The sequence below is a fragment of the Neoarius graeffei genome, chromosome 28 (assembly GCF_027579695.1).
Source record: "Neoarius graeffei isolate fNeoGra1 chromosome 28, fNeoGra1.pri, whole genome shotgun sequence".
Taxonomy (NCBI): domain Eukaryota; kingdom Metazoa; phylum Chordata; class Actinopteri; order Siluriformes; family Ariidae; genus Neoarius; species Neoarius graeffei.
The window spans coordinates 20,065,805-20,083,947 of record NC_083596.1 but is presented as its reverse complement, the minus strand read 5'-3'; the positions used below and the strand labels follow the sequence as shown (position 1 = coordinate 20,083,947).

General features: G+C 41.7%; 2 protein-coding genes across 3 annotated transcripts in view; one reads left to right on the top strand and one right to left on the bottom strand.

The window, feature by feature from the left end:
- Positions 1 to 18,143, top strand: part of zzef1 (zinc finger, ZZ-type with EF hand domain 1) — a 173,338-nt gene that overhangs the window by 141,687 nt on the left and 13,508 nt on the right. For both annotated transcript variants that reach the window (XM_060912546.1, XM_060912545.1), the window contains exons 51-52: positions 14,085 to 14,235; positions 16,949 to 17,020. In XM_060912546.1, coding sequence (XP_060768529.1) covers positions 14,085 to 14,235; positions 16,949 to 17,020 — 223 coding nt within the window. The remainder of the gene's footprint in view (positions 1 to 14,084; positions 14,236 to 16,948; positions 17,021 to 18,143) is intronic.
- LOC132876110 (protein NYNRIN-like) lies at positions 5,425 to 11,588 on the bottom strand. The gene is made up of 2 exons (XM_060913382.1): positions 11,413 to 11,588; positions 5,425 to 8,463 (listed from the first exon to the last, which is right to left on the bottom strand). The coding sequence occupies exon 2, from the start codon at positions 8,206 to 8,208 to the stop codon at positions 5,893 to 5,895; it is 2,316 nt and encodes a 771-aa protein (XP_060769365.1). The 5' UTR covers positions 8,209 to 8,463; positions 11,413 to 11,588; the 3' UTR covers positions 5,425 to 5,892.

Here is an 18,143-nt window from a genome sequence, read left to right as displayed (position 1 = left end):
TAACGTTAACGTGTACTTACAACTCTGTGAGCATCGGTTTTCTGGTTGCTAGTAAAAAGAGGAAGGCCTCTGTCCAAGCAGCGGCTCTCCCGTTGGATTGTGGAGGCAATCACCCATGCCTATGAATCTATGGGACGTACTGTGCCCTCTCCTTTCCGCTGCCATTCGACGCGTGCTCAGGCAACATCATGGGCAGCTCTCCGGGGTGTACCACTCTCTGACATTTGTGCTGCTGCAACTTGGTCCAATACATGTACATTTGCCCGGTACTACAGGCTAAATGTTGCGTCCATGCCATTGCTGTGTGCAGCTGTTCTTCCAGAAGGTGGTGATGCTCTTCTGAATTCCTCGTGACTGGGTTGGTATTCGTCTTCCACTAGTGCTTTTAGCACCACCCTGGCAGTCTGGAGTGAAGGAAATAGAACGCTGGTTACGAATGTAACCGTGGTTCTATGACTAAGTGGAAGACCACCAGGGTCTTTGGTCACTCGGATTGCGCGAGAATGATCTTGAGGCCAAATGACGTGGGATGTTGCCTTATATAGGCAGGCACGTCATACGTCATGAGATGACAACTTTTGTATGCGACTCTCGAAACGCGCGGATGCAAGGATCCTTCCACTAGTGCTTTTAGCACCACCCTGGCGGTCTTCCACTTAGTCATAGAACCACGGTTACATTCGTAACCAGCGTATTGCTTAAATTGTTTACCTCCATCAAGTGACGAGGCTAATTTGGCTAAAAAAAAAAAAGTTTAATTAGACTTGCATCAAGTAGCTATATGGGATCAGTGTTGTGAAATGTTGAATTCATTTTGACAGCCTTAAGATTTACTCTTTTTAATAAAACTACTGACTCAACTGTAATGTATGCCTTCTGATTTTCCAGGTACCTTTTTGGTCTGTTTCTTTTTGTTAAATTCGGCACCATACATTCTTCTTTGTAATGTAAGAGTCCCGAAAGTATTAACCAAAGCAAATTAAGTATTCAAATATCAGTGGTCTCGAACATAAATCAAATGATTTTTTTTTTCTAAAATATACCTTCCACTTTAATACTTGAATAATAAGAATAATAGAGTGACACACCCTCCAATGTCTTCGCCACACCCATTCAGTGTTTGATGGTGTTTGTCAGGTAGCTAACGAGGGAAAGTAAAGTGCACCGCATTTTAGAGACATTTCCTGTATTTCTGTCAATACAGTCTAAAGTTCACGTCCAAGTCGAGCTGGATATTCCTGCTCAGTCCATGTTGAGTAAGGAGAGGTGGATTAATAAATGGGCGTGGCTAAAGTCAGAGAGCATGGCTCCACTTTCCCGGGTGACCGATAGACATTTCAGGTGTATGCTGTTTAAGACGTGCTTACCTGTGGGGGGGGAAAAAAATTATATATTATAGTTATTTATTTTCCAGGATGTAAAAAGGGAATCCAGAAGGAACCAACGCATTGGGAAATTTCGCAAAGAGCGAATTGGCAAATTAACAAAAAATAAATAAAAACGGTACTAAAGGAGCAGGTTCCTTTTTATTTTTTTATTTATTTTTAAATCCCCCCCCAGTATTACTTTGCAAGTTTTTTTTTTCATCATTTGAAAAAAAAAAAAAAAGATTTAATACTTATTTTCTTGATTATGCACAAAATTGACTCCGTATCAACAGCTGTGTGCGCGCGCGCGCCAGACTTGGTGTTTAGTCAACTATCGAGGCTTGAACCCAGATCCAGGGTAAACACAGTAAAGTAGCTGTCTCATGACCTCATGTATAGTCGTCCAGAAAGATGTGAAATATTCAGTTAATAAGTTGACACGTGTGTGTGTGTGTGTGTGTGTGTGTGTGTGTGTGTGTGTGAGAGATTGCACTTCAGATTTACAAAGCTTTTTGCATAAAACACTAGCCGCATGCTTCCTCCCTTGATTGTTGCCATGACGATGGGTTCACATGCCAGCGAGACAATTTGCATGTTTTCCATGGTGTCTGGACTCCAGGACATGATCATCGTCCAGCTCTGTGTGTGTGTGTGTTAATCTAAAATGAGGATATTATGGTCTGTGGTGTTGGATGGAGGAATAGGCCATGCAAATGGCTCTGTGCCCACCTGTGGCTAAAAAAATGATGCAGCAGTCCAACAGAGCACCGAATTACAGAGCATGATTGTGCCTATTAAAGAAAGAATGATCTCATTCTTTTTAGTGTGTGTGTGTGTTCATATTTGTGTACATATCTGGTCTCGTGCTCCTACACCACACACAGTGTGTGTGTGTTTTCATCTTCTCATGCTGTGGAATTTTGCTATTTGAATACTATCCAAATTTTCATAATATTTACATATTTGATGGCAGATCTCTTGTTCCACTTTTACTCGCCTAGCAGATGTCTAATGGAAACTCATGTTTCTTGACTTTTTTCTAAAGAACTTCAAATGGAGGAATAAATTCATGTCATTTGTGTCGTGCTTTATTTTCCCCGCAGTTTTTTTTTTTTTTTTAATTTTGTAAATTTTCCTGTTAAATATAAAAAAAAATATTGCTGCAAGCAGCGATTTGAGGGGCCAAGCATAAATGTAAAAAGAGATGTTTTGATTTTGATGTCAGAACATCAAGTCGTTGTTGAGAGATTACTTCACATGCTGTTTTTCTGTTGCTCTCAAGTTGCAAATGAACTTGAAGCTTGATCATTAACATAGTCATTCTGCTAAACCCATGTGCTGAGTTTGTCCTCGATATCTAAAAGCATTGCTGAGAAACAGCCTCACTGTTGGGTTCACCCAGAAAGAGACCCTGGATTCCTTCGTGAATGCCTTCCCTTCGGGCCCGAAGGAGACAAGGAGACAAGGAGACGAATCGCTCAGAAACAGACAGGAGAACACGTGTGGGTTGTTCACATGCCAGTTTATTCGCTCGCTTCGTCTGAATGAAAATATTTGTGGGAATGTCTTATAGTGTTGCTGTGTTTATGTTTTGTCTTCGTGTGTGTGTGTGTGTCTATGTGTGTGTGTCTATGTAGAAGTGTGTAATGATCTTGAATCAATCATAATAATATAATAACATATTTTTTGCTGACAATAAGGTACAGATAGATGTTATGTCTGATTCTTCGTGGAATAGTTTGGAATGTATAAACATAGATAATGTTTAATGTTTGCCTACGAAGAAGGTCAAAAAACACTAGTTTGCACAGAAAGGATCGTACTAATTCTTAATGATTAACATGAATAATTCTTAACACATGAATGTGTGGTAAGTCAGTAAATTACATCTTGATTATCTTGATTCCATCAACATAAGTAATTAACAAATAACAATCAGCTCTTAATAATGAATGTTATAAGAGAATAAACATAAAAAAAAAAGAACAACTTAACCACAAGTACAATGAGAATATGTCTGAAAGAGAGAGAACAATTAAACCACTAACAGGATTAAACTTATAACTAAATTAGGTTAATGCTCTTAAACTAAAAATCCTTAGAATCATGAGATCTTAATTATAATTATAATATCATTATGAAACTAATCTAGAACTATGAAACTAACATTAATCACGGAATGTATTCATTAATTACGGGATCTATAAAACTAATATTAATCCTTACCATAGTATATTTCAATATATTTCAGTGTATTTCATAGCCTTTATGAAGCCATGACCTAAGATTCAACTGAATGAATAAGCATAATCATGAACTTTAATTCTACTATTTCTGAGTGTGGTATGAGTCGATCTGACACTAAAACAGACCTTCAGACACGTCTCTGTTCAAAAATACACATTCATAAACAAAATGTTCCCAAACAATGTCCAGCCGGACCTAAGGTCATTTCAAACTAAATCTTAACACAGAATAAGCTAAGAATCACTATTTCACTAAACTTACATATACACCTACATATATCCTGATTTAACCTACTGATTCTGATTCATATTCTAATCATAATCTACATATAATAAATTTTGACCCAACAATCCCCCCCTTTAATACTAATCACAGTATTAACTAGATTTTAAGTAAATATGTAAGTAAGTAAGATTATGATTAAGATTAGTGTTACACCCTAGCAGGACGATAATATACATTATTCTCTCTATGCAGAGGTTTGCGGGTAAGACTATGAATCATCTTATGCATTCTGTCCATCAAGCATCTCAGAATGCAAGGTCCCAGAAAAATAAACAAAAGAACAATCACCACTACAGGGATGCACATAGAAAAAATAGCAGACCAACTAGACCAATTACCAAACAGTCCAGAAAACCACACCCACCCTGCCGTATCCCCATGTTCATCATGTTCTAATTGTTGAGCAATCTGTCTCATTTGATGTACGGCTGCACCTATTTCACCATCCGGGTTATCATTAGTGGGAATAAAAGTGCAACAGCTGTCTCCAATCATAGCACAGACACCCCCCTTTTCTGCTAACAAAATATCAAGGGCCATACGATTTTGAGTAGTCATTAGACGCAGGGAGGTTAATTCAGTCCTAATACCATCGACAGCTTTAATGGTTTCATTAACAAAGCTGGCCAAGCGATAATGTGTTAATTCTACATTCTTCCATAGATCAGCTACACCAAAATGAGGAAACATTGATGTCCAAAACCTGTGCCACCGAGTAGTAAGATGATGTTCCAGGGGTGGAAAATTATGAATAACATCTCGTTTTGGGCGATGAGCAGAGAAAGGATGGATGGCAGTGATAGCGTTTTTGAGTTGTATGGGAGCGCAAATACCTGACCAGTTGGTGGGAAACGAAACAAGGAGATTACTATTACCGCAGTACCAGTACCAGTTTAATGCCAATTTAACACCAGGATAATTATTAGGGTGTGGTGGAACGCAATTAGGATGAGCCCTACATGTATTTTTGATATATCCGATACTGTTGAGTGTACAATCAGTTAGCGGAGGTTTACATCGGCATGAATTCGGGATCCAGGGAGGACAGGGAGAGGTGACGGAGTTCTGATCATATATCTGCTTACATTGAGACTTAGGAATGTGTCCTAAATAAATGTTACTTTTTTGAGAGTAATTCCTTCTGAAACAATGAGGGAAAGTGAAATTAGAAGGCATATCTACTTTTAGAGTAGTGAGAATAGAATCTTGTAATATAATGTCGGGGGTATTTGTGCCATGTACTGAAGAAGTCTGGTTTAACTTTGCTACCACAGAAGGGTGAGGAGAGTAATTACAGAAAGGGCCCCAAAATTTAGAAGGTTGGCCTTTTGGCCCCCAAGCATAATATAAAGCTTCAGAGCATAACGGCAAAGGTGGGCGTGTAATAATAGTGGAGGATGGCATCAAATGACATACATAACAACTTTCATTTGTGTGAGCCCGTGCAGTCCAGTTAGCAAATTGCCAGAAGATGTTGTCCCGAGGTCCAGCTCCGGCGGGTAACCCTGCCCCGAGCAATAGGAAAATGATCACGAAGGCTCGGGCGGGTAACCCTGCCCCGAGCAGAGATGCAGCAGCCACGAAGGCTCGGGCGGGTAACCCTGCCCCGAGCAGAGATGAAGCGGACACGAATGCTCGGGCGGGTAACCCTGCCCCGAGCAAGGGAGTGATCCTGAAGGCTCGGGCGGGTAGCCCTGCCCCGAGCAGTGATGTCATGAGACCCGCGATGTGGACCATCATGGATTGTAGTGAGGTGGTTCGGTTCCACGGTTCCAAATCTGGACTGGGCGCAAGATCTCTTCCCCCCTTTGTTCACAACGTCTCACGGGCAGTAACGGATTCTCAGTCAGCCGGGCTGCACAACTCAGTCAGCGTTTGCACACAGGTCAATTCTATAGCACAGAGAAAGGGAGAGAGAAAGAGAGAGAGAGAGAAAGAGACTAGATAGGGACACAAAAAAGCGTTAATAGCAACTGATTGTAACACAACTTTATTACGGAGCCTTCTTCAGTCGGGTGGCATGAATCCACTGTGGAAAAAGGTCAGTTAAAACAGCAGTACGAGTAATGGCGACTATTTCTGCAGGCTCACTATATCGAGGTTTTCCCAATTGTCCAAATCGTTTAAAAAATTGCACCAGCACCTTATCTCCCACTTGGAAGGGGTGTGTGTTTGCCGATGGTGGAAGTGATATTGTACTATTGACCTTATTACAAATTTCATGCAATTTATCGATAAGGGCTGCAGAATACTCATCCATATGTGTCTTCAAATCAGAGGTACCCAGAGCCGGAGTCCCTTTTCTCCAGGGGACAGGGAACGGTCGCCCAAAAATGATCTCGTAGGGGGAATAGCCGCCGAGACTAGGCTTCGATGTCATGCGAATTTCGGCCAGTGTGGCTGGCAATAGGTCTACCCAATTTCTGGAACCCGTGGTCTGCATAGCCTTAGTTAGTTTGTCTTTCAATGTTCGATTAGTACGCTCTACGATACCAGAAGATTGAGGATGGTATGGAATGTGAAAACGCCAGTTTAGTGAAAGATACTTACACAGATCTTGTGTGACCTTTGAGGCGAAAGGGGTACCTTTGTCTGAGTCTATGGCATCTGGAACCCCATAACGAGGTATTATTTCTTTTGCCAACGTACGAGTCACTACCTTTGCATTCTCTCTAGAACACGGAAAGGCTTCTACCCATTTAGAAAATTTGTCCACAATCACCAAGAGATATTTAAACGGCCCACAGGGAGGCATGTGTGTGAAGTCAATTTGCCATTCTGAGAATGGAGATGTCGGTATGGGTAAACACTCGTGTTTCGCGACTGCTTTGGAGTGATTGTTCTGTGCGCAGATGAGGCATCTCTCGAGAATTGAATCCACCAAACTGTTTAGATTAGCTATACAGAAAAGTTTGTTCATGTCCCCCTTTACCCCCCTTCGTGCACGGTGTGTTACGCCATGAAATTCACGCACAAGGAAAGGAAGGCAATGTGATGGAAGGCAAAGACGGCCATCTTGGCTGTACCATAGGCCATCAGAGGCGACATAAGCATCTTGTAGCTGCCAAAAGGCAGAATCATTTGGAGAAGCCGAAGCCTGTAAAGAGATAAGGTCTAAATCTGGGATCAAACTACTAGCAAGACAAGATGTATTACATGATGAAGAGTCTAGACCAGGAGACATGACACCAGAAGCAGCAGCAAATTTCGCCATACGATCAGCAAGAGAGTTACCCATGCGTTCAGGGGTGTTTCCCGAGGCATGCGCTTTAGTCTTGACTATAGCGAGTGACCTAGGGAGATGACAAGAATCAATAAGATTTTGTACTAAGGTTGAGTGTGAAATGGGCTTCCCATCTGCTGCGTGGAAGCCCCGTGACTGCCAAATCTTCCCAAAATCATGAGCCACCCCAAAGGCATAACGAGAGTCTGTGTAGATAGTGACGTCCTTGCCCTGAAACAAAATACAGGCACGCATTAGTGCATACAATTCGGCTGCCTGAGCGGAAGAGAACGGGAGAGCATAGGCCTCGTGTACAATGTCAGGCAGGGAACACACAGAATAGCCACAGAGAAAAACATTATCTGAAGGTTTAGAACAAGAGCCATCAACAAAGATTACTTCCCCAGTCTCCAGAGGGCTGGAGGAAAGATCAGGCCTGATACTGGTAGTATGCAAGATTTCAGATAGACAGTCATGATCAGTGTCCTCTAAGGTGTCGTCCTGAGAGTTAAGAAGGCGTGCGAGAGCGTGACCTACAGTATTAGAGGATGCGGTTCGAATTTCGAGATTATCAGTAGAAAGGAGAATGGTTTCATATCCGGAGCGTCGCTGTGCAGTCATATGTTGAGTCTGCAAATTTTGCAATACCTGTTTAACTTGATGTGACGAGTGCAAGATCAGTGGGTGAGACAAAACCAATTTCTCTGCATCTGAAACCATCATAGCACAGGCGGCGACAGCTCTTAGACACGCAGGCAAGCCTTGAGCAACAGTGTCTAATGTTTTAGATAAGAACGCACACGGACGAATCCCCCCTCCATGCTCCTGAGCCAAAACACCAGACGCCGTACCTTGTTGTTCACAGGAGTAGAGATGAAAGGGCTTGGAGTAGTCAGGTAAACCCAGAGCTGGGGCGGAGCAGAGAGCGCTTTTGAGGGAGTGATAAGCGTTAATCATAGTGTCAGTCCAGGTCAAAGGATGTCGCTGTGGGTCTTGAGGAGAGATTGCAGCACGGAGAATCTTGTCATAGGAGGAGCAGTCAGGGATCCATTGTCTGCAGTAATTGATAAGACCCAGAAAAGACATGAGGGCATGCTTAGTGGCAGGACGTTTCGTGTCTAGAATCGCCTGCACCCGATCAGCTGACAGCTTACGACAACCTTGTGAAAGTTCAAAGCCCAGATACTTAACAGTGTCTTTGCAGAACTGGAGCTTGGTTCTGGAAACCTTGAAACCCTTTTTTGCCAGATGTTGGAGCAGGTGCAATGATGCGGCTTGGCAGATTTCTGGGGACTCAGCGGATATCAGAAGATCATCGGCGTAGGTCAGGATCACAGAGCCCTGGGGGAGGGAGAGGTCACAAAGTGCGTTACGAATTACAGCTGAAAACACAGCTGGAGAGTCAATAAAACCTTGTGGTAGGCGTGTCCAAGTATACTGCCTCCGTCTGTGCGTGAACGCAAACAAAGGCTGTGTGTTTTCTCCAACCGGAACGCTGAAAAAAGCAGAGCAGAGATCAATGACGGAGAAACAGCAATGATCAGCAGGAACTTGTGATATTACAGAGGAAACATCAGGTACAATAGGTGCTACAGGAACAATCAGTTCATTAATCTTACGCAAGTCCTGCGTAAAACGCCAGGTACCGTCTGGCTTGGGCACGGGGTTGACAGGTGTATTATACGGGCTGATACACTCTCTCACCACGCCTTGTTCAAGGAGAGACCGTAGGATGACATCGATCCCTTTGACTTTATCCTCAGAGAGAGGATACTGATTAACATAAACAGGGAGCAAATGTTTCAGCTTAGCTTCATAAGGAACACAATTAACCAGGCCTACCTCATCCTTCTGTTCAGCCCAAAGAGAGGAGGGAATTTCAGCCAAAGCCGTAGAAGGGTCAGCAGAGGGAATAACAGAGTTTACAGAAGTCATGCAAACAGCAGGGATATTTGGCACAGTCACATGTGAAGAAAGATAAGATAAAGCAGGAGGCAGCGAGTCAGGAGTGCAAATTGTCATCTTGGATCCCTGAAACGAAATGGATAAATGTAACAGGCTCATTAGATCCCGTCCCATTAAGTTAAAAGGACACTGTGACATCAACACAAAAGAGTGATGTTTACGAAGTGCTGGGTCAGCGGGACAGGTTACCAGTAACGGAGGAGTGCAAGGGGAAGGAAAAGGGACCCCATCAATTCCCACAGAGCGAACGGTTTTGTTAGACATCGGACCCTCATATGACTTTCCCACCGAGGACATTGTAGCACCAGTGTCAATTAAGAAAGGGAGCACCTTTCCATCCACAACTAATTCTACAACAGGCAAATCACTAGCTAGATAAGAGTCGAAAGAACAATGTAACATCATGGGGTCACAGCTCTGTAGGCAGCTCTATGCTCGATATGGGCCTACGTTTGCAGTAGGCAAAGCAGGAGAAGGAGGGGGAGGAGAAGGAAAAGACACACCACGCTGAAGATTAGAAGAAGAAGCAGAAGCAGCTCTTTGACGTGCCCTATCCTCATCTATCCGTTTCTTTCTACACTCGCGCTTCCAATGTCCTTCTTTACCGCAATAATAGCACAATCTATCACTGGGGAATCCCTTATTCCCCGCCCGTCCTTGTGGATCACCCCAATTCTGTTGTGAGTAACCACTAGCAACGGAAAGACAAGCCACCTGCTTAGTATCCAAAAGATCATCTCCCTCCAAAATTCTAATCTTCTCCCCTAGAGCTCTCACTATCATATTACTCCGGTCACTCAAATGATGTTTCAACACCTTCTGCACATCAGGACGACAATTATTCAGAAATGTCGAGATAAAGAGAGGATTGCTTTGCTGCTGGTTCAGTGGCATATTTCCCAAACAAGTCCATGTCTCGCTAAAGCGTGTCAAAAACTTGGAAGTGAGTTCAGCCTTCTCCTGTTTACAATTAGTAACCTGTGAAAGATCACGGCTAGCCTGTCTTCGTGAGAGCAGATAACGCGTCAATTGTTCCCTTAATTCTCTCATAGCTCTATCAATATCTTTCCAGTAAAACCTCATTACCTGTTTGGTCGTGGTCTGACCATTTTCTTCTTCCTTAACCTCCGTAACAGCATAGTCGTCATTCTCCGGTTTCAGACAAGGTACGGCGGCTAGTAATGCATCTTCATCATATTTATCACCGAGAACAGCATGCATGAGAAGGCGATAATCTGCACCAACCATTTGTTTGTGCCTGCACATTCTTACGAGCATGTCTACGAAATTGACTGGGTTGTTTATCGAAGGCAATAGCTTGATAATGTCTTTTAATTCTGATGCTGAAGGCGGATAGATCTTAAATCCCTTTCCTCTTCGCGCCCACACACAAGCTGTGTTTATTTCATCGTCAGAATCCGTATGAGATTCGTTTGTCTCGTTTCTTCTGCTCATTACAGTTTTCCTTCTAGCGCCTGTGTTATGAGATACGCTAGGAACGTTATCAGCGGGACATGAAGCGTTCGCCGGTGTATCTACAGGAATGTTTGGAATGTTTCTTGTTTCCTCGATCAGCGGAGGAGCAGAGGCTAGGGATCTAAATAAAGCAGGTTGCACCTCTGCATTGCGCTTGGGATGTGGTATTGAATTCTTTTGTTCTTTCGTCTCTTTAATTTTCTGAAAATGATCCCAAATTGGCTTCATTCTAATCCACTCTAAATAACCTTTGGTCATGTAATCATAATCCCATTCTGGGTTGCCAAATCCTTCATATATCTGTTTGTGTGCCGAAATTAGATACTCTGGTCTAAAAGTCCCTGCACGAGGATAAATTAACCGAGACTGAAATTGTTTCGTAGACCAATCGGCTAGAAGGTCCAGCCAAGGAGCAGTATAGAATCCCAAATCACATCGATTCATCCAATCCCGTGGAGTGTCTTCAGAATCGGGTCTGAGTACCTCTTTACTACCACAACTACCCCCCATGGCCGCACGAAGGAATCAAAGATTAAAAGCGCGCTCTTCTCGTGACAGTTCTCCCCCTTGAAGTGTCTTCACGAGGCTTACCGTCCCGTAAACAAATATTACGAGGTTTACCAGCCCAATCCCGTGGCTCTACTAGCCCCGTCTCGTCCCGTAAACAAGAGTCTAAAATAAATAAAGTCTAATCTAATCTTCAGTCTACGAGGGTCCTTACGTCCCGTGCCTCCACACGAGGATTACCAACCTGAATTTACGGGTCTCTATTTTTTGAAATTACTACCAACCAGGCGGTCAACCAATCAATAACCAATCAAATTATAAATTAAAATTAAATTTACTCACCTGGTTGGCAGTATCCCACTTCTGACACCAAATTGTTGGGTTCACCCAGAAAGAGACCCTGGATTCCTTCGTGAATGCCTTCCCTTCGGGCCCGAAGGAGACAAGGAGACAAGGAGACGAATCGCTCAGAAACAGACAGGAGAACACGTGTGGGTTGTTCACATGCCAGTTTATTCGCTCGCTTCGTCTGAATGAAAATATTTGTGGGAATGTCTTATAGTGTTGCTGTGTTTATGTTTTGTCTTCGTGTGTGTGTGTGTGTCTATGTGTGTGTGTCTATGTAGAAGTGTGTAATGATCTTGAATCAATCATAATAATATAATAACATATTTTTTGCTGACAATAAGGTACAGATAGATGTTATGTCTGATTCTTCGTGGAATAGTTTGGAATGTATAAACATAGATAATGTTTAATGTTTGCCTACGAAGAAGGTCAAAAAACACTAGTTTGCACAGAAAGGATCGTACTAATTCTTAATGATTAACATGAATAATTCTTAACACATGAATGTGTGGTAAGTCAGTAAATTACATCTTGATTATCTTGATTCCATCAACATAAGTAATTAACAAATAACAATCAGCTCTTAATAATGAATGTTATAAGAGAATAAACATAAAAAAAAAAGAACAACTTAACCACAAGTACAATGAGAATATGTCTGAAAGAGAGAGAACAATTAAACCACTAACAGGATTAAACTTATAACTAAATTAGGTTAATGCTCTTAAACTAAAAATCCTTAGAATCATGAGATCTTAATTATAATTATAATATCATTATGAAACTAATCTAGAACTATGAAACTAACATTAATCACGGAATGTATTCATTAATTACGGGATCTATAAAACTAATATTAATCCTTACCATAGTATATTTCAATATATTTCAGTGTATTTCATAGCCTTTATGAAGCCATGACCTAAGATTCAACTGAATGAATAAGCATAATCATGAACTTTAATTCTACTATTTCTGAGTGTGGTATGAGTCGATCTGACACTAAAACAGACCTTCAGACACGTCTCTGTTCAAAAATACACATTCATAAACAAAATGTTCCCAAACAATGTCCAGCCGGACCTAAGGTCATTTCAAACTAAATCTTAACACAGAATAAGCTAAGAATCACTATTTCACTAAACTTACATATACACCTACATATATCCTGATTTAACCTACTGATTCTGATTCATATTCTAATCATAATCTACATATAATAAATTTTGACCCAACACTCACTTTCTGTGAAGTTCCATGTCCCGATCCTTTAATCTCATGAGACAGCTGGTCTGAATACATCACACCATTGTCGGGATATGCCCTCATTTCCTGTTTAAGGACTACTGTCAGATATGCTTTCAGGTTGGAGACAAACCATCCCACATATCAAAAACTTGAGAAATAAGTTTTGTTTGGATTGATCTCATGATGTCGTGCTCCAGATTTTGTGATGATTGGACAAAATTTGTAGAAGGGGGGACCGAGTGTTTTTTGGTGAAAAAAAATCCTAAATGGTGGAAAATCCGATTATTGTAATTGAAAATTTGCCCCGTTTGTGGCATGTGCACCAAAATTACTGTGTAGGTAGCTGAGACTGTCCTCTAGCACTGTGCCGAATTTTATAGAAAGCATATGAAGCATTTTATGGACTTAATGGGGCCATGCACCATTTTTCTGGAGCCTATATTTAAGTTATTCCACTAAATCGAGTCATGCATGAGCTGATAGTTGATGAGGCGTGTAGCACTGAGTTGGCTATCAGCCACGTATGACGAGATTTGAAAGTATTTGATGGTAAGAACATGTATCCTTTTTTTTTTCCCCTAAGAATTATTATTATAGCATTATTCACAAATTGCTCCTGTCATTTCACCGGTTTGTTTACATTCTTCATCTTTGAGCATTAAAATTTGTTGAATTTTTTATTTTTTTTTTAGACTGGTTCTAAAGCTCAGAGGTTTGAAAATTACAGAACTGAAATGTCCAAGGAAGAATTAAATAAATGTCCTAAAGCTGTTCTATACCTCGGCATGACAGCAAGACGGCACTTTCTAAAAAAAAAAAAAACAGTAGTCAATTCGTACAGCCATCGATAGGTTTTTAAGAAGTCCGCCTCAGCGGAAATGATTTTGTCAGACGTTTTATATCAAGTTTTTAGTTACTGAATTTGCAAACAATAAAAATGATCAGTTTCTCAAAATCCAATGAATGTGAATATAATAAAACAAATGTTAAGCTGAAGAAATGTAAAGGTGATAGAAAGGGAACATTACTAAGGTTAAAGGGATCAAATGGAATCAAAAATGTGATAAATGATAAAATCTCATTATTTGGGTTGCTTAAGAAAGTGACCGCTTCAGGTTCTGTAGTTAAAGTGATATGAACACACAATGTCTGTGTTACTAGTGCTGATGGTCTCCCAGTGTGTGGCAGAATAAAATAAGTCTTATTAATATTCAAATGCTGAATGTTTTATCGAATTAAAATTCAATAGTACAAGTAAGTTGTGGTCGTGTATGTATGAGCGAGTCTCCACAAGGATAGGAATATAGATTATTGTGAGGTCTAGGTGGAGCAAAGCATTATTAGTGTCGTGAATAATTGTCAAAGGAAGTAAGAAGTGTGTGTGTGTGTGTGTGTGTGTGTGTGTGTGTGTGTTGCAGGGGCTGTGATTTGACTCTGCTGAAGCCGCTCTGGCAGCTCTTTACCACTATGGAGGGCGGCGTGAATCAGGATCCCACCAGCATCACAGTCCTGTTGCCTCTTCATCGAGCTCTCACTGAACTCTTCTTCATTGCTGAGACCAAAGCCCTGGTGAGACTTCCTCCTCGTCTCGCACTCTTTCTTCCACACACACAGTAACACTATAATTCACCAGCACCAAAGTCCACTTCACGTCAAATCGTGCAAGTTTGCTTCTCCAAAACACTGTGTTTAAGTGTTAGTTCCAGGAGTAATACTGAACGCACGGTGTTGAGAAGAAGAAGCTGTTATCTGTCATGTACACTCAAGCACAGTGAAATTCCTCCTTTGCGTTTAACGTATCTGAAGCAGTGAAAACAAGTGAGCGCGCGCACACACACAGAGCAGTGGGCAGCTATGCTACAGCACCCAGGGAGCTCAAGGATACTTCAGGCATAATACAAAGGGAAGGGAAAGTGCTGTTCATTCACTCAACTCCCCTCGCATTTTTCCTGCTGGTCCTGGGAATCGAACCAGTGACCCTTTGGGCCCAAGGCCCACTTCTCTAACCTTCAGGCCATGACTGCTGCATGAATGTTTTACACCGGATACCCTTCTTGACACAGCCCTCCCCAGTCTATCCAGGCTTGGGACTGGAACAAAGTATGCACAGTCTTGTCCAACCCTAGTGGCTGGGTATTTTACCTAATCTGCATGTCTTTGTGGGAGGAAACCCACGCCGGCACATGCCCGTTTGTGAGGTTCAAACCCAGAACCTTCTTGCTGTGAGGCGACAGTGCTAACCACTGCACCACCGTGCCACCTTTTGATTCCTCCTCTCTAAACTGTTTAAATTGCCAGTAGCGAGTTTTCATCAAGTCTCTTGGCCATATCTCACGCGAGTTGGAGGCATGTCCAGGTTTGTTACACAAGAGTATACGGTGTGGGAACGAGAGACGCTTGTCGTGGCTCCAGTGGGACTTCAGAATAAAAGCTCTTTTGTCTGTCTTGCCAGAACACCAACAGGATTTCAAAATCAAAGTCCCTTCTGACTCCAGACCCTTCTCGAGTCACATGGATGATCATCAACATAATCACTGAGGACGAAGAGCTACCATACTGAATTGCATCGCATCATATCGCATTATGTTGAATCAAACTGTGTCCAGTCACACTGCATCACAATAAGGGTGAATTGTATTGTATCATATCGCATTAGTCATTGCTATCCATCCATCCATCCATCCATTTTCTTCTGCTTGTCCAAAGTCTGGTTGCAGTGGCAGCAGGGTATTCCAGGCGCTTTCCAGTTCCTCCTGGGGGATCCCAAGGCACTCCCAGGCCAGATGAGATGTATAATCTCTCCAGCATGTTCTGGGTCTGCCCCGAGGTCTCCTCCTAGTTGGACGTGCCTGGAAAACCTCCAAAGGAAGGCGCCTTGGAGGCATCCTAATCAGCTGCCTGAACCACCTCATCTGACTCCTTTCGACATGGAGCGGCAGCTCTACTCCAAGATCTCTTTGGATGTCTGAGCTCCTCACCCTGTCTCTAAGGATGAGCCCAGCTACCCTACGGGGAAAGCTCATTTCAGCCACTTGTATCCACAATCTCATCTTTTCGGTCACTAGCCAAAGCTCATTACCATAGGTGAGGGTTGAAACAGAGATTTACTGGTAAATTGAAAGCTTTGCCTTCCGGCTCAGCTCTCTCTTCACCACGACGGACCCGTACAATGCCCACATTACTGCTGATGCTGCCCCAATCCGCCTGTCCATCTCACGGTCCATTTTACCATCACTTGAGCAAGACCCTGAGATATTATTAGTCATTGCTTCATATGTATTTTTAATGTATCAGATCAATGGCAGTACTTCAAGATGTGTATCGCATCTGCCTCAGTGATGGAGATGCACATTCATAATTGGAAACATTTTATGTTTTTATATTTGGCAGCCATTTTATTAGAGTTTATTCTAATCGTGCTGTGACGAGCAGAACGTGGTTCATTGGTTACCGGCTTCCAACCCGTTCAGTTTTCAGTCAGGTTTATTCGTGAACTGGTGAACATTTCTACGTTATAATAGATGCCTATTTGCTGTATGTATATGCGCCACAATCAATCATGCCATGCAGTATATACTGCAAGTACCGCTCAGTCAGCCTGTATGTAACTCCAGGCTGATTTACCGTTAACACTGTAGATAGAGTGGTGAAGCTCAGTAAGGACACATGGGTACTGACCCAAAAAAAACAAACCCCAAAACACAACACTAATCCCTCAGCAATTTTCCACAAAAGTTCATCATCAGGAAACAGTGCACCTTCTTACCGTAGATGGCATTAAGACTGGAGCGGTTTAAACAGAGCTCAGAGAGACAGAAGAGGAGTCTGGCTTGAATCAGGACGATGTCTCCTGCAGGACATTTTTCTGCCCCAATCCTACATTTAGTCTCTTTATAAACACTGCAAACGTCTTATCTGTCTCAAAGCTAGCTGGTCTGTCTGCAAGTCCTCCACTTCATCGCCAGTGAATAAATGCAGTTGGAAAATCAATTTGTCGGTGTGCAAATGGATGAAATGCCAACACCGGGAGAAGATAAGGGATGACTTTGGTGCCATCATCGATTTTATTGTTTATTGCATTAGATGAAGTAGAGCTTACCCTGGTGATCTGCGCATTAATGTTTTCCAGGAGTTTGTTCTGAAATGTAAACAGTTTGTACACTGTATAATTATGTTATTTGAGATTGCAGTTTTGGGAGTGGAGTATTATCTGACACACGGCTGCGCGGTTTTTTTTTTTTTTTTTTTTTTTTTGGTTTTTTTTTTTTTTTTTTTTTTCCAGGAGCAGGGCATACTTCAGGAGTATCTGCTCGCTCTTACAACCAACGAACAACTCCTAACACGTACAGCTCAGGTAAGACAACCTTCCTTCTCTCGAGTCTGCATTATATGAACATGAATACCACATTCACGGTGTTAACATCTTTAACCTGAAGGTGTTAACCTCCTTTACAGGAAGTGTGATGTGGTATAATGAATACCACATTGTAAATATTGGGAGAAATGCATCCTTTGCTAATTTAAAAAAAAAAAAAAGTCCCGAGCGCAAGTTGAACAAAGTGTTGAACCAGTTTAAAATCGCAGTCCGTGCTGGTAACGTTAACAAAATGTAGTATGATGCCTGTCAGGTGAAGCAGTTCTTCTTAAGAGGTATCATGAATAGAGAATGGATGATAAATTTCACAAATGAGTCACACACAATACTGTTTTTTTTTTTTTTTTAAATATACACGGCCCATTCTGTAATTGCGGGTACATTTCAAGTGTTGACTGTGTTAGTCATCGTCAGCTCTGTTCTCGTTAAACTGGGCAATCCAGCAACAGAATTGGTGATAACAGAGTTGACATCTTCCGCCATTTTGTGTCTTCACTCCAACTGCTAACCTCGAGCTAGCTACGACATGGCGTGTATAAAAACAGGATTTTATGGATTTTAATCATATTATTATTATTATTATTATTATTATTATTATTATTATTTTAAAAAATGAGCGAGAAATTGACTCCAATATCACAATAACAGATTTGACGAACAATTAATCTGCTGTTGGTGTATCCTCAACACTTCGTTCAAATTAATGAAAGAACAAACATAACATACCTCACTGCCTTTCTGAAGTTTCCTGTCGGAGGAAGTGACATCTCTCGATGCGGGTGTCAAGCGTATTATTAAAAGTCTTTGTGGATTTTATAACCGAGTTAACGGAGTTGACGAACATTGGGATGGATAAAAAAAATATAATTTTTTTTATTACTGAAATTTCACATCACACAGAAAATAGACTTTCTATGCAATTGATTTTAGAACAGTTAATAGAATGAGCTCCAAAAGACCGATTATGAGACTGAATCACTTCATGTTTATTCGAGTTGAATGGATGAATCAGGAGTCAAAGACAGCTGACAATGTGGGGGGAGGAGGGGCGGGAGTCATTTATTTCATGTTTTATGGTTAAATTGGGTCTAAAATGTACATC

Coding starts and splice junctions, on each gene's coding strand:
- LOC132876110 (XM_060913382.1), bottom strand. CDS start 8,208: ATGTCTTTTCTGGGTCTTATCAATTACTGCAGACAATGGATCCCTGAC.